Raw genomic sequence first — 13085 nt, forward strand, 5'->3', positions numbered from 1 at the left:
CACCTACCAGAAATACACGGTTACCACTAGGCAGAAAACGTTTCTTCCAGCTCACATTCCTGATGAGTGAGAATGTTAACTCTCATGTTCTGCAGGAATTTGAGCTAGAAACATATTGTATATCTGAAGGTATTTTTTCGTTTCCTTCTATTTCTTTCAGTCTAAACCTGTAAGCATTTTTTTTTTAAATTTCAGTAAAGTTAGTATTTATGAAATTATATATTATGCCCAGACATGTATGTTTCAAATATGTATCTGGGGGATGCATTTCTGTTGCCTTTTTCTTATTATAGCATTGCTTTTTTCTTATACATAGCATGTTATTATAACCATGATGACATGTTCAGTAAAATTCAATAATAAGTATTAAAAAGAAAGGGCTGGGGGCATTATTTCAGACATGGTAACGAAAGGGTTAACTGGCCCTCACAGATTCACAAGTGGCAACTATGGTATGAGTTCCGTTGTAGACTATGACAGAAACATCAGCCAGAAACTTATTCAAGAAAGGATGGCGTGAAAACACAGGAACGAGCGCAGATGTTTTTCTTTCTCATCCCTGTGTTTTTGCGCCATTTTTTATTGAGTGTGGAATGCGAGCATGTCCAGCATTCATTACTTCTCAACCAGATACTTAGAGATGTAAAACGCCTCTGCAATCCACTCTTTCCTTTCTGTGGCCATTGAACATGAGTCGCGAGTGACTCATGAGTGCCAACTTTAAGGGTTCTCCGTGACCGTTTTATAGGCCACAATGTGTAATCCAAGGAGCAGACTTTCATTTTCGAAGTTATTTCTTTGCCCTTGTCGGGAGTTGCGATTATTAACAAGCAGTGTGCACCTTGTGATTGTCACGATATGGCGTGTGCTCCTGTAGCTGGGCTCTGGACGATGGCAGTCTTGCAGTTATGTTGTGCCTTCAAATGATTGTTAGGATGCTGCTAATCGCAGTAAGATTGAAGATGAGGTCAGATCATTAAATTTCAGTTGGACAGTGGCAACCTGCCAAACCAACCTGGACACTTGCCAGCTGTTGGGCAGCAAGTTTCGTTTGCTGCCTTCTGACAGGATTTGTTTTACTGATAATGTGACATTTTGTGCAGTATCTGTGCCACCTATCTGGAACGGGCAATTTCTGCTTGGGACCCAATATTTTTTGTAGCACACATCACTTATGAGCTAGAACATTGAAACCTTCATCAGCTGTTGGAAGTCAAAGTGAAAGCATCAAGTATATCCGAGAATGTTATTTTCATTTAATGATGCAAAAGCGTCAAATGGCCCACTGAGTGAAAAAGTCGGAGTGTCTTGTCTGTAACAGTGAAATGGCACCTAAATTTGCATTGCCATCGACTGTGATGCCACATTATGAGCGCCCCTCAATGGAGCAGAGTGGGCAAAAGGGGCCACTCGCTGCCGCAGTAGCACGCCAAGTGTTGCGTGAGGGGAGAGGGAATCGCCGTGCCGCCACGTAACTGTCGTTGTTGCTCTCGGAGGCTGGCGTGCAGTCCGTGTCTCCCTCTCTCTCACCCACTGGGCTTAGCTGCTTGGCGCCCCTGCCAGCCTTGGTGGCCACTGCTGCTCCCTCGGTCTCTCATCATGCAGGACGTCGGTGGCATGCGGTGTTGGCGCCGCAGGCTGCTGCTTGCTGGCTTGGGCAGCACGTACCACTATGGCTTATTAGCCGAAGCGCAGAACCCGAAAGACCGCTCAGCAGCCTTCAATTGGACATTGGTGCTTTCGCATTCACCACTCAAAAGAAGTGCTTAGGCTTCCTCGGATTTTCTTTTTTATGTTATCAGCACAACATAGTAAACATTTCCTGTGTTTTTCAGTAGTTTCCTTTCTTCACAAAGTATGCATTACACTCTGAAATTTGTGTTCGAAATTTATATCTTTGGATCATGTGTTTCACGAGCTTTCCATTGATATATAACATGTTATGGTAAACATTTTGGTGAGTTCAATAAAGATATTGTACTAACGCCTTCAAAAAGCTTCTTTTTTTTTTTTCCATGGTAAGGAAAGAGTTGACGTCCTTGTGCAGGATACAGAAACTGAGATTGAGGACGAGGTGGACATACTAATGAGCAGCGACATTGTGGCTGGCCAGATCTCAACCAAGACGGTGACCTTCCAGAGGGCGCAGTCCGGCTGGCTGATGCGGGAGGACAAAACCGTGAGTGGCACAGTCTACTTGCCGCAGCTTAGCTCTTGTGCTCCAATGCCTGCACTTTTTTCACCATCATGCAAATCGCACGCATGTTAAAAACCTGCTGAACACACTATTGTCAAGCCTGATTATGATGAACCTCTGTACAGCAAATTATTCTTGATGTCGAATATGGGAAATTTTGTTAGCAATACCTTCGCATAGTATATACACCAGCTGCATAAAACCTAGGATTCGATGAAAACTGGTCTGGTCAGCAGAGCTGCGTAAAAGATATGAACCGTGACCACAGAAGATTTAAAAACAAAAGAAATTTCGACTTGTGAATATCTTATGAACAAGGCTCCTGATTGGGAGCTGTACTTTCTTTTGTTCCACTTAAACTTTTACATGTTCGTACCCATGTATTTTATGCAAATGTATCAAAATAGATTGCTTAATGGAAGCTGGACATCAGGTGTATTGATCACGGAGTACCTGAACGTTAAGTCATGAAATTGCCTGCAGTGTGTGTGTTCTTTTTTTTTTTTCCCCGCATGCTTTTCCAAGCAAAATTATGCTAAGTGCAAGGTTGCGAAGTCAAATCCCGGCCACGGCGGCTACATGTTGTTGGGGGCAAAATGTGAAAGCACCCGTGTACTTAGATTTAGGTGCACGTTAAAGAACCCCAGGTGGTTCAAATTTCCGGAGTCCCCCACTATGGCATGCCTCATAACCAGATTGTGGTTTTGCCATGTGAAAGCCCATAATTTAATTTTGCAATTATTTATAAGCATCCTGAGGGAATCTCAGGGCCCCATCAAGATGCCCCAGTACATTTTAAACACTGTTACTAAGGTCTGAATTTGAGCGAGTTGGTAAAGTAACATTTTTGAACTGTCATGTCCTCTCCTTTCTGCCGTTTCGTCCTAAGAAGTTCATTATGTTGTTAACTTGGAAGCCAAAAGGAAATAAGGCAATGTTGACGATGTAACAGAGTAAGATGTTTCTGTTTACTCTAGAAGGGAGCCTTGTTCACAAGACAAAAAAAAATTGGTGACAGGCGAAGTATGCTTAAAACAGATGCCTGTGATGATAGGCAAAAAATTAAGTACACTTAAACAGTAGCAAAATGTCTGTTTAATTAAGCATATTTAACTCACACTGACCTTTTGTCAGCATATTGTGAACAAGGCTCCCATGAAGCCTGTTCTACATGAAAGCAATTTTAGCTGAAGAGTAGTGCGACAGCCCCGAATCCTGTTCTTTGTGTGGCGGGTGCCGTTGCAATCACATTTGAAACATTTGGAGAAATTCGCTGGCAGTGACGTCTGACCACTTGTATAGCATCAGCAAGCATTAATGTGAAGAGCATGTAGCAGGGGCAGCGCTGAAGCATCAAGGAGCTTCAACGCTTGAGCTAGTCATGCTTTTCTGGCAAATGACAACCAGTGTCAAACCAACTGATGGGAACTTCCATTATCATGGCACAAAATTGTGTGCACTTGGTGTTGTTCCGCTTCTTGCCCGACTGGGTTGTGTCGCCGATGTGGGTTCGGATAGAGGGGACAAAGTGGCACTCCACTGTTTTTGTTTGCAGTGCATGCAGCTGTTTTTAACTGTGGTTACATGTGCTCGTAGTTAGGTTTCGTATTCGTTCACGAAAGGTCATTCCAGTTTTATAAACCCAAGAGACTGCTGTTTTTCTGCTCGAAGGCTCTGTGGGGAAAAAGGGGACGAGAAATTGGTTAGAAGCCAACCATTCCTACTCACCAGGCTTTTTTCATCTTTGTGGTACAGACTGCGCATGGGCTGCATTCGAGAACAAGAACTGGTAACAGACGCATATCATGCCAAATTGCAGTAGTACAGTTGGAGGACGCTTTAAAACAAGAACTGAAACCAAAATAAATGGGAATCAGCACAGTGTATTTTTACTTAAAAATGCAAAGACTAATGTTGCTCTTCGAGCAACAAAACCTACATCTCACACTTGCTGAAATAGTTTCTGCAACACCTTTTGGAGAACATGGAAACTTCCTCTGCTTGCAGATGCTTTCTGTGAGCACCCATTGCAGACACTCATTCCTTGAGATTCTCATCACAGTGACAAGCATTGTGCAAGAAGGGTGCATGTAAAATGAAAACTCGTGGTGCCGTGCAGTTCCCGTCACTGCTGCGGCACAGTCGCTTGCATGTGAAATGGGCTTAATGAATTGAAACACCTGTGTCCTTTTATTTGGACAGCTTTGCCTTGTTTCCTTTTCACAAAGGTTTAACCTGACAAGATGAAATGTTGTCACATTTTTGATTCAATATTAAACTGAGGGATTATATGAAATCTGTATTTATGAAAGAGGAGGTTGGTGTACATCTAAATGTAGGGGTTATGCAAATATCCAAAATTTCAAATATCACTTGGAACAGCCCCTGCTGTTCAACTTGCATTCGATTCAAGGATTCACTATTTGAAGATGTTGAATAGTGATCTCTTGCGAATATATGAGAAAAAAACACTTACTGAACTGTTAAATAACACAGAACAGTGAACGTTACAACCATATTTTGAAGGGTTGTTGCGCAGGCACACCAGTTCTTGAGTGAACGCACAGTGCAGATAAATTCTGCTTCATAATTTCCAGTCACTCAATATAAAGGGTTCACTTTTATGCTGCATATGGACTAATTTGTTACGTTTTATTGTTTGACCAGTCGGGCCACATTTGCATCCCTTTAAAACAGTGTGCGGTGCTGTAATGTCACACTTCTCTCCTTCTGCCAACACAACACTGTATGTGTCCCCATTTTATTAAATACTACAGTGGAATCTTGATAAACGGAAATCGCTTAAATGGAACTGCCTCTTAAAACGGAGCATCATCCTCATAGTTGGTTAGTTTTGTATTCATGTAATTGCATTCAGCTTAGTCTCTCAGTAAATGGAACTCCTGATAAACGGAACCTATTTCCCTGGTCCCTTCAGTTTCCATTTAAAGAGAGTCCACTGTGTGGCTACCTCTGGGCTTGGAGCACAAACAGCGACAGTATTGGCACAACAAATATACTGGCAAACAACACATTGCTTTTAGATCACTGTAGCATTTTCGGTGGCTGGTGCTGCCGATATTGCCTGCTTGGGAACTTGCCTGTGTACATTTGCTCAATGCTACATTTGCTCAATGCAAGTGTACACCCTTTTGGATCAGTTTACCACTAGAAGACTTCCAATGGGAGGCTCGGGGACCGTCGAGTGAAATTTTTGGACGAACAGAATTTAGTCTGTGTAAAATTGATGCAACATTCATGATATAGTGAAACAAGCCCAAATGCATTAACTTTGTGGAAAACTTGAGTGAGTTGGCAGGTATATATGTCTCAGTGTTCTTGAACGATGTTTAGGTACACAAAGATGTGCGAATCGTAAAATTTTCTAATAAATTGTGACCACGAAATGTCAAATCGAATATGAAATATTTTATGAAGACAGCATCTGGTCCATTTGGTAAAAGAGGCAATCAGGCTAGTACAGTTGAACCTCGATATGACGAAGTCTGTAAAATTGGCAATTTGCTTCATTATATTGAAATTTCATTGTATTGAAATTCGACCTTCTGTGCAAGTAAGTACAGTCGCTGATCAATATTTTTTACAGGGAGAGGGGCTGTAGAATTTTCTTATCCATTTATTGTTTTTGCATTCCTTTGCGGCGGCAGTGAAATTTAGTTATGTTGAAATCACATACAAACACACTTCGTTACATTGAGAATCTAAGTACATGATGTTCTATGTACAAAAGGTTGTCAAAAGTTAAATACTTCGTTATATCGAGAATTTCGTTATATTGTTTGTTATATCGTGGTTATATCGTTACTGTTACTAATTAAATGTCTTGACAACTGAGAAGCTTGTAAATAATAAACAACTGCTTTCAATTATCTAGAAATCCATGGCCATGGCAGTAATGAAACTTGTTAGTATAGAAGGCGCATGTTCAGGACAAGATCTTAAAGGAATGCTTGCTATCCCCCCCCCCTTTCCTTTTGGTGTCCTGTGGATTTTACAACATTTAAAGTTCACAGGTCTGCAGGAACATTAGGAAAAAGTAAAACTGATTCCTCACAAGGAAAACTGCATAGACGAAAGCTTTTGTCCTGGTCTGCAGGTTGAACCCAGAATTGCTTCCTGACTGGGGCATTAGCCCTGCCAACTGAGCTAAGTAGGAGGAACTTAAGAACAACAGCATTAAGGCAAAATAATTGACAACTTGAATATGCTTGTGCAATGATTAAATGACCTCTAGAGGAGGGGGGGGGGGGGGGGAGGCTTCCTGAGCTAAACAAAGGTTTTCTCGGGTAGATGCCAATTTTTCTCATTCAGGATTCTACCTCTGCCTTGCCTGTTTCCGTGTATTTAATTTGCTTGAATCTATTTTTAACTTTGCTGTGCTGAGAGCTGCTGACGAACAAAATTGCACAGTAGGACCGCGTGTACAGACTCCCTTAAGTAAAAGAAGTGCAATTGGATTCATGTGCCAACACTTCTTTCACCATAAGGTGATGTTTGTAACAAAGTGCCCATGCCCTCTGCAGTTGTAGCTGCTGTAATTAAGATGAACTGTTTCTCACTATTGCACAATTGTCGTGCGGTTAAGATGGACATACGGAGGTGGGAATGTTTTCTTAAGCCTAAAGACAAATTACCAGAAGTTGAATGCATGTAACTGCAGGTTGAAGTTGTTAGTCACTGTAGTATAATTGTACACTTTTCACTGCTTTGAAAGCAGTGACCCAGGTATAGAGCTGCGTTTGTATTGGGGCTTTTGATGTGTTACAATAGCTACTGTGGAATGTTTTGTTTTGCAGGAGATGGTCGGGAAGTTTCGAGCAGATTTCTACAGCATCAATGGCCTAACATTCGAGTCTCGGAAAAGGTTTGTGTGCATTTCTTTGATGTCACATAACAAAAGTAGAGGAATTGGCATTAGCATATTGTGCAACTTGTTAGAGGTCGAGATGACAATTGAAAAGACAGTGCAGTAGCGAAAGTGGAAGTTACATTGCTGGTCACATGTGTGGTCACCAGAAGTGACTGGGAGGCACTAATGAGTCACTAATCAATTGAAACGGCAATTATGATTTAATATGTGACTAGCTTGATTCCTACTTAAGTTCATGTTGCCATGTAGTCTGACTTTTGTGTTTCCATTTGCAGGAGGGAGCACCTCACTGAGGAAGATCTTCACAAGAACAGGGCAATAATCGAGAGCTTTACGAGAGGCAACGCGACGGTCCTAGAAAATGCAGAGGTGTGTCACCAGATCTAAGCCAATCACTACATACAATTGTGTTCTGCACCTTATCTCGTTGCCTCTAGGAGGATTATTATTATACTGATTAGGAGCAGCTGTGACCCAACCGTCTATCCGTTTATTATTGTGCCCAATATTACAGGTGGCCAGTTTAACCCTTACCTTGTTTCTATGAACTGTTCATCTGCGTGGTTTTAACTATACAGTGAAACCTCGTTAAACCGTAGTCGGCCGGAGCTCGGAAAAAGTACGTACTAAACGGTAGTACTGTTTAAGCGAAATAGCATGAGATCGCCCACTTACCTGTCGATAACGGAACTCAGAGAGAGTGCGATGAAAGGGGAAAAAACATGCAGTATTTATTCACTTCGCGGGACGTAAGTGTTATTTTCGTTTGATGTCGCGGCGGCCTAGCACGACGACAGCGGCCTCAAACTTACTGAAGCTGCATGCCAGCTTCTCAGCCAGCTCCCCTCTTCTCGGCAAACACTCGCACGGCACGACAGATTCCTCGTTGGCGTTACGTATTCTCCGTGCACGCGCGCAGTAGTGCTGCATAAGTCCCGTGGCGCCTTTTTCATTGCCGGGTGCCGGAGTTCGGAAAACTTTTCGTTTGGAATAGTTACGTTATTGCGCCCCTGTTCTTGCGACGATCGCATTCACGAGGCTGACGTAACGTGCAGCTTCTGCCACTGTCGGGCCTGAATAGCCCGTGCTGTCGATTTCCGTGTCGTACTCATCACTGTCGCTAGTTGACACTTCGGCAACAGCGGCAACGATGGTGAATAGTCGAACCTCGTAGCCGACATCGCTTCGCGGTCGCAGCAGCGCTGCCGAGCAACTTCGCATTCCAAATGCCACACACTGTAGTCAACAGCAGATCCATGTCGCAGGCCACCGCCGACTTCTTCGTGTCACGTTCGGTAGCACGGACGATGTCTAATTTTTCTTCTATGCTGAGCACCCGGCGTCTTTTTTATCCTAGCTTTGACATGACGTGAGTCCTCGCTTGCACGTCGCCACAACGCTCTCTGGCATGGCGTCCATGCGGCGTCGAAATGATGTTGATGTTGATGCGGCTTCACATGCAAACGCACAGGGCGCTTGGAGGCCGTTGTACCGATCTCTGAGGCTTGTTGTTCTGCCGGGCCGCCCGATGGAGACGACGCACCGCCATGTTTGCGCGACGAAAAGTGGAAACGCTACGTTTTAACCGATGCGTACGCAATAAGCTGGTACGGTTAATGCGGATACAAAATACATTATGTTCAATGGCCGCTGAGTCGGGGAATTGACTTTACTACTTTTAAACCGAAACTACTGTTTAAGCGGGTACGGTTTAACGAGGTTTTACTGTAACTGTTTTGGACATGCTTGGCTTGGGTTGTAACAATTATGAACGCGCTTTTAGCATCTGAAATGTTTAAAGCTGCCCCTGTCAATTTCACGTGCTTATTGTAGGGGGCAGCAGAGCATTGTGGTGCTAGCAGGATAATTTTGAAAGAGATGTTGGTGGAGGACATGGCTGTTTTATGTTACCGTTATTGACAGGGCGTTGCAGGTAAGTCTCACCAAGCCACCAGGCCTTCTCCCGCTCAAACCTGAGAGGAGGTGCGGTGAGCCGAAGAACGTGCAAAAACAAAAACAAGTGGCGCTGCTGTCTTGAAGTTCTCGCACCAGCTTGCCATGACGTTGTGGATTTTTATGGTGTCTGGTTGAGCCTAGTTATTCTATTAGGAAATGTGAACTAAATTACATTCTAAAGGAGCCAAGGTCTTCACTTAGCATGTTTAATCAAATTTTACATTGCTGCAATGGTTCAAAACATGAGGAATCTACGACGTCACACTGACATGCGAGTGATGGCGTTTTGGATTGAAGTTCGTGAAGTGGAAGTTTGGTGGTCATATTTTTTTTTCTCTAATAATCAACCTCTTATGCAATAGTATGGGAAATAGTTTTGAAAGAATACTTGTCTAAAACAATTTTTTGTTCTTCAGCATCATTTTAACCCTTTAGGGCTGGATTTTTTTCCGAAGTGCAACAAATTGCACATTAGCAGGCTTTATATACAGATGCTTTATATAAAAATTTATTGGCGATATGTTGCTAAAGATGTTGCAAAATTTTAATCTTCAAAATAAAAAATTTAGACATGGTACAGTCAAGTCTCTGTAATTCGAACTTGAAGGGGCCTGAAAATTTGTTCGAAATAAAAGAGGTTCGAATTAAAGGAAGCTAATTGAATGGAGGACTTACCTGTGCATTGAGCTAACACGTGAGTTGGAAGTATTTACAATTTACAATCAGTTATTAGGTGTATCGGTGCTCGTACTGTGATAAGAAACGGCGGGTGCATGCATGTATAATTAAAGGAAACGTACCACGTCCCGTGACAATTGCCCCTTCGAATTTTTGGTATGCGTCACCGCGTAACACTTCTGTATTGGTGCGAAGCTGATTTTCGGAAACCGGCATTATGCAACATGCCATGCTTTCCGCACCTCGAAACTATTGGCGAGGATTACAAAGGTGGAGTAGGCGTCATTGCTAACAGTGGCGAATTGTTTCAATGAAAAGCACTGCACTGAACAGCAAGACGCTTGTTAGCAAATGTTGAAGTAGCTAAGCCTAGCATTGCCGCTGTGAGGATAGGGCTGCCGGTGGTTCTGCATGCGAGAGTGCCAGCTCAAGGCGGTGCGGCAATCAAAATGGTGGTGGCGGTGGCTTCGATTAATGTCGTTTCGCACCTGCGGTCATGACAAAAAGTCTGGACAACCGGACGGCGAAGGTTTTTTGCGTTCGAAATTTCAGACTTTCCTATATATTGACTCTATGGGACACATGGCGGTGCCGTAAACGTGCCTGAATTAGTGGGAACGTCTGAAAAATTGGGGGTCGGGAAAATTGTTCGTTGACTGTACAGGACACCTGTCACTAACAGAATTAATCGGTGATACGAGTGTGCACAAACCTGCGCACAAGTTTCCGCCACGGTATTTTTTTCTTTGCACGTGGCATTGAGGGTTCTCTCCTAAGCTCTCTGGCGAGGTCAGAGGAATGCTTGTTGGAGGCACTGCCACATGATTTGGTGCGCTGCTGAAAGCATTGTCAGAGTGCAGTATGTTTGAATTAACCGTCGCAAATGCTTGCATGTTCGAATTATCATGTGTTTTCGCCCATTGGAAGTGCATGCTCCAAGGAGAGCAGCAGACGCCACTCACATCGAAGTATAGAGGGGACGGCATTTTGGCTGGCTCAATGCAAGCAGCATAGCGTGACTGGACGTAAGCGACGCTCGCCCGTGTGCCGATAACGTCGGACTATAATTGTACCTTTAGAGTGTCCATATAATTGCTACTGCAATAAAATGTTGCCGGAGCCCATGTTTTAACAAGGAAACTTGTCTTTGTCAGGGCAGCAACTTCCTTTCTTAGCGGTGTTTTTAGGTATGCACATGGGGGAGGAGGAGTGTGAGGCAATACTCTGAGGAAACCTTGTGGGGACAATTTAAGTGTAAGAATTGATATGGATTTCAGTGCAGTTGTTGCCACAGCTTATTTTTTTAATTAATACCCACAGAGGGGGCATAGTGCATTGCGCTGATAAGCTCTGGGCCATCATGTCAAGTGCCGACCACAGCAGCCTCCTTTTGATGGCGTCGAAATGTGAATACGCCCACTTACCCTGCATTGGGGGCACGCTAAAGAACCCTAGATGGTAAAAGTTAATTTGGAGTCCTCCACTCTGGTGTGCCTCAATCATATAGAATTTTTTTTCGCATAGAAGCCCAGAATTTGATTTTAATTTTAATAAATTACTGACGAACTCCTCCTTGTGATGCCCTCTGCAGCCGCAACGGAGAAAGTCACTACCTCCGCCTCCACAAAGAGATGTCACGTTTGAAGATTACATCTCAGCTACACCGGGAAACCCGCCCATTCTGGGGCGAACACCAGTCAGCAAGACAACTACCAAAGTTTTCAAGGCCACCCTGGCCATGGTGAGTGTGTAAAAAGAAATGTTACTTTGCCAACATTAGACAAAAAATTTTCTGTGTGAATGAAAGCAGATGAGCTTCCCTGAAAAGGTATTTAATAAAAATGTGTTCTGCAGATGAAAAGAATGAAATAGGATATTTTGATGCTTGTTCTTTGCTCGTCGTATAGTAGGAAACGCCGTGGAGCATTATCGAGGTGTTGCATCTCCAGTACATGGATGGAGTCTAGGAATAGTGCGAGCCCAGTCGGATTGAAATTGATGGGTTTCCAGTTCCATTATGTGAGCTAAGGTGTTGCCAACCAAACACAAGGAAACCCAGTCCAAGGCACGCTGTACGGCAGCTTAATAAACTGTCTGTAATCAGACTGCTGTCTGAACTATCCGCAGGTAAATTTAATGGCATCTTCATAGCGCTTCTACTTAAAAGCGGAAGGGAAAATTTTTACACCCTTCCCCAGCTGACTTTATTCCTTAACTATAATCACCATATATCTCTCATGCAATTCCTTTCTATGGCATTCTGCGCTTACTCCTTTTTGGTCAAGAACACTATGTCTTGCTCATACGTGCATGCTGTTCATGACTTGAAAGTACCATGCTAAACCCACACCACACATAGAGTTGCCTCCGTACGCAAGTTTTTCGTCTACTTGCCTTCGCATGTGTGGATGTTGCGAGACAGCTTGTGCGTGTCGAAGCGCGTTGTAAGCTTGGATATCTGTTCAAGGCAGATATGGCTGCTTGGGCTGGCTCGGGTTGCCATTAGCCTGGAGCCACGTCACCCAGGTCCAAGTGTCTTTACAGCGAGAAGGCTTGTCGTGGTACGTCGCAGCAGCCATGGTATCTATGATGTGCAGCAGATGCAACTACGTGGAACTGTAGTGCATATAGGCCATTGTTTGCTATGTGCATGGCCGAGCTGGCCATGCACATTTGCTCCAGTCTGGCCATGCTGCTTGGTGCAGGCTTGGTTTGTTCTGTACCAGCTTGACCAATGGATAGGAGCTAAATCCATATTGCGGATATTGAAGCACTGTCGATTGCTCAACATGAAGCAATGTCTGCCAAGGCATCTAGCCATGAGTGAAAGCGTACTGGTGCATGTCTCTTGTAGGTGCAAACTGCCTTTTCTCGCAAGGTGCGGCAAGTGCAAGACACATAGAGGTGGCAGCCTATGTGTGGTATGGGCTTACAAGGGGCATTGACCAAACATTGTCGCCGTGCTTTTATTTCTTTATTGGACAGCTGTCAAACCATTAGTTAATACCGTAGTGCATCAATTCATCGAGAGTGCAACATAATTGATTACTTTACATTTTATTGTGACCAGTTGAAGATGTGCGCTAAGAGCAGCATGGCTTTAGATGAGAAAAAGAAGTATATTCATGTCACCAAAACTTGATGGAGCAGTCTTGTGGTACCAGACACTGCTGATTGGTGTCTGGTATACTGTGACCGTGCCACCGAAAACTGAGTCTTGATTCTGCACTGAATGGGATGAGACGGGAGAACAAGTTCCCATACATTTCCAAGAGAAGTGCTTAATTCGAAGCGTCAGTTTGGCATCTTTTGCAACACTCATTGTATGGCATTGTACTCCTCAATTGTTTGCGTTACTGCGGG

At 43.6% G+C, this 13085-nt stretch overlaps 1 protein-coding gene across 9 annotated transcripts in view; it reads left to right on the forward strand.

The window, feature by feature from the left end:
- Positions 1-13085, forward strand: part of LOC135916523 (ankyrin repeat domain-containing protein 13C) — a 55307-nt gene that overhangs the window by 14848 nt on the left and 27374 nt on the right. For 8 of the 9 annotated variants that reach the window (XR_011508415.1, XR_010568965.2, XR_010568966.2 and 5 more), the window contains exons 7-10: positions 2024-2179; positions 7015-7082; positions 7364-7457; positions 11314-11463. Coding sequence is in view for 2 of the 9 variants with exons in the window: in XM_065449921.2 (XP_065305993.1) it covers positions 2024-2179; positions 7015-7082; positions 7364-7457; positions 11314-11463 (468 nt within the window). In the remaining 7 variants the exon portion in view is untranslated. The remainder of the gene's footprint in view (positions 1-2023; positions 2180-7014; positions 7083-7363; positions 7458-11313; positions 11464-13085) is intronic. The other variant, XM_065449923.2, reaches the window with a different exon arrangement.

The sequence above is a fragment of the Dermacentor albipictus genome, chromosome 9, assembly GCF_038994185.2.
Source record: "Dermacentor albipictus isolate Rhodes 1998 colony chromosome 9, USDA_Dalb.pri_finalv2, whole genome shotgun sequence".
In the NCBI taxonomy this organism is placed as follows: domain Eukaryota; kingdom Metazoa; phylum Arthropoda; class Arachnida; order Ixodida; family Ixodidae; genus Dermacentor; species Dermacentor albipictus.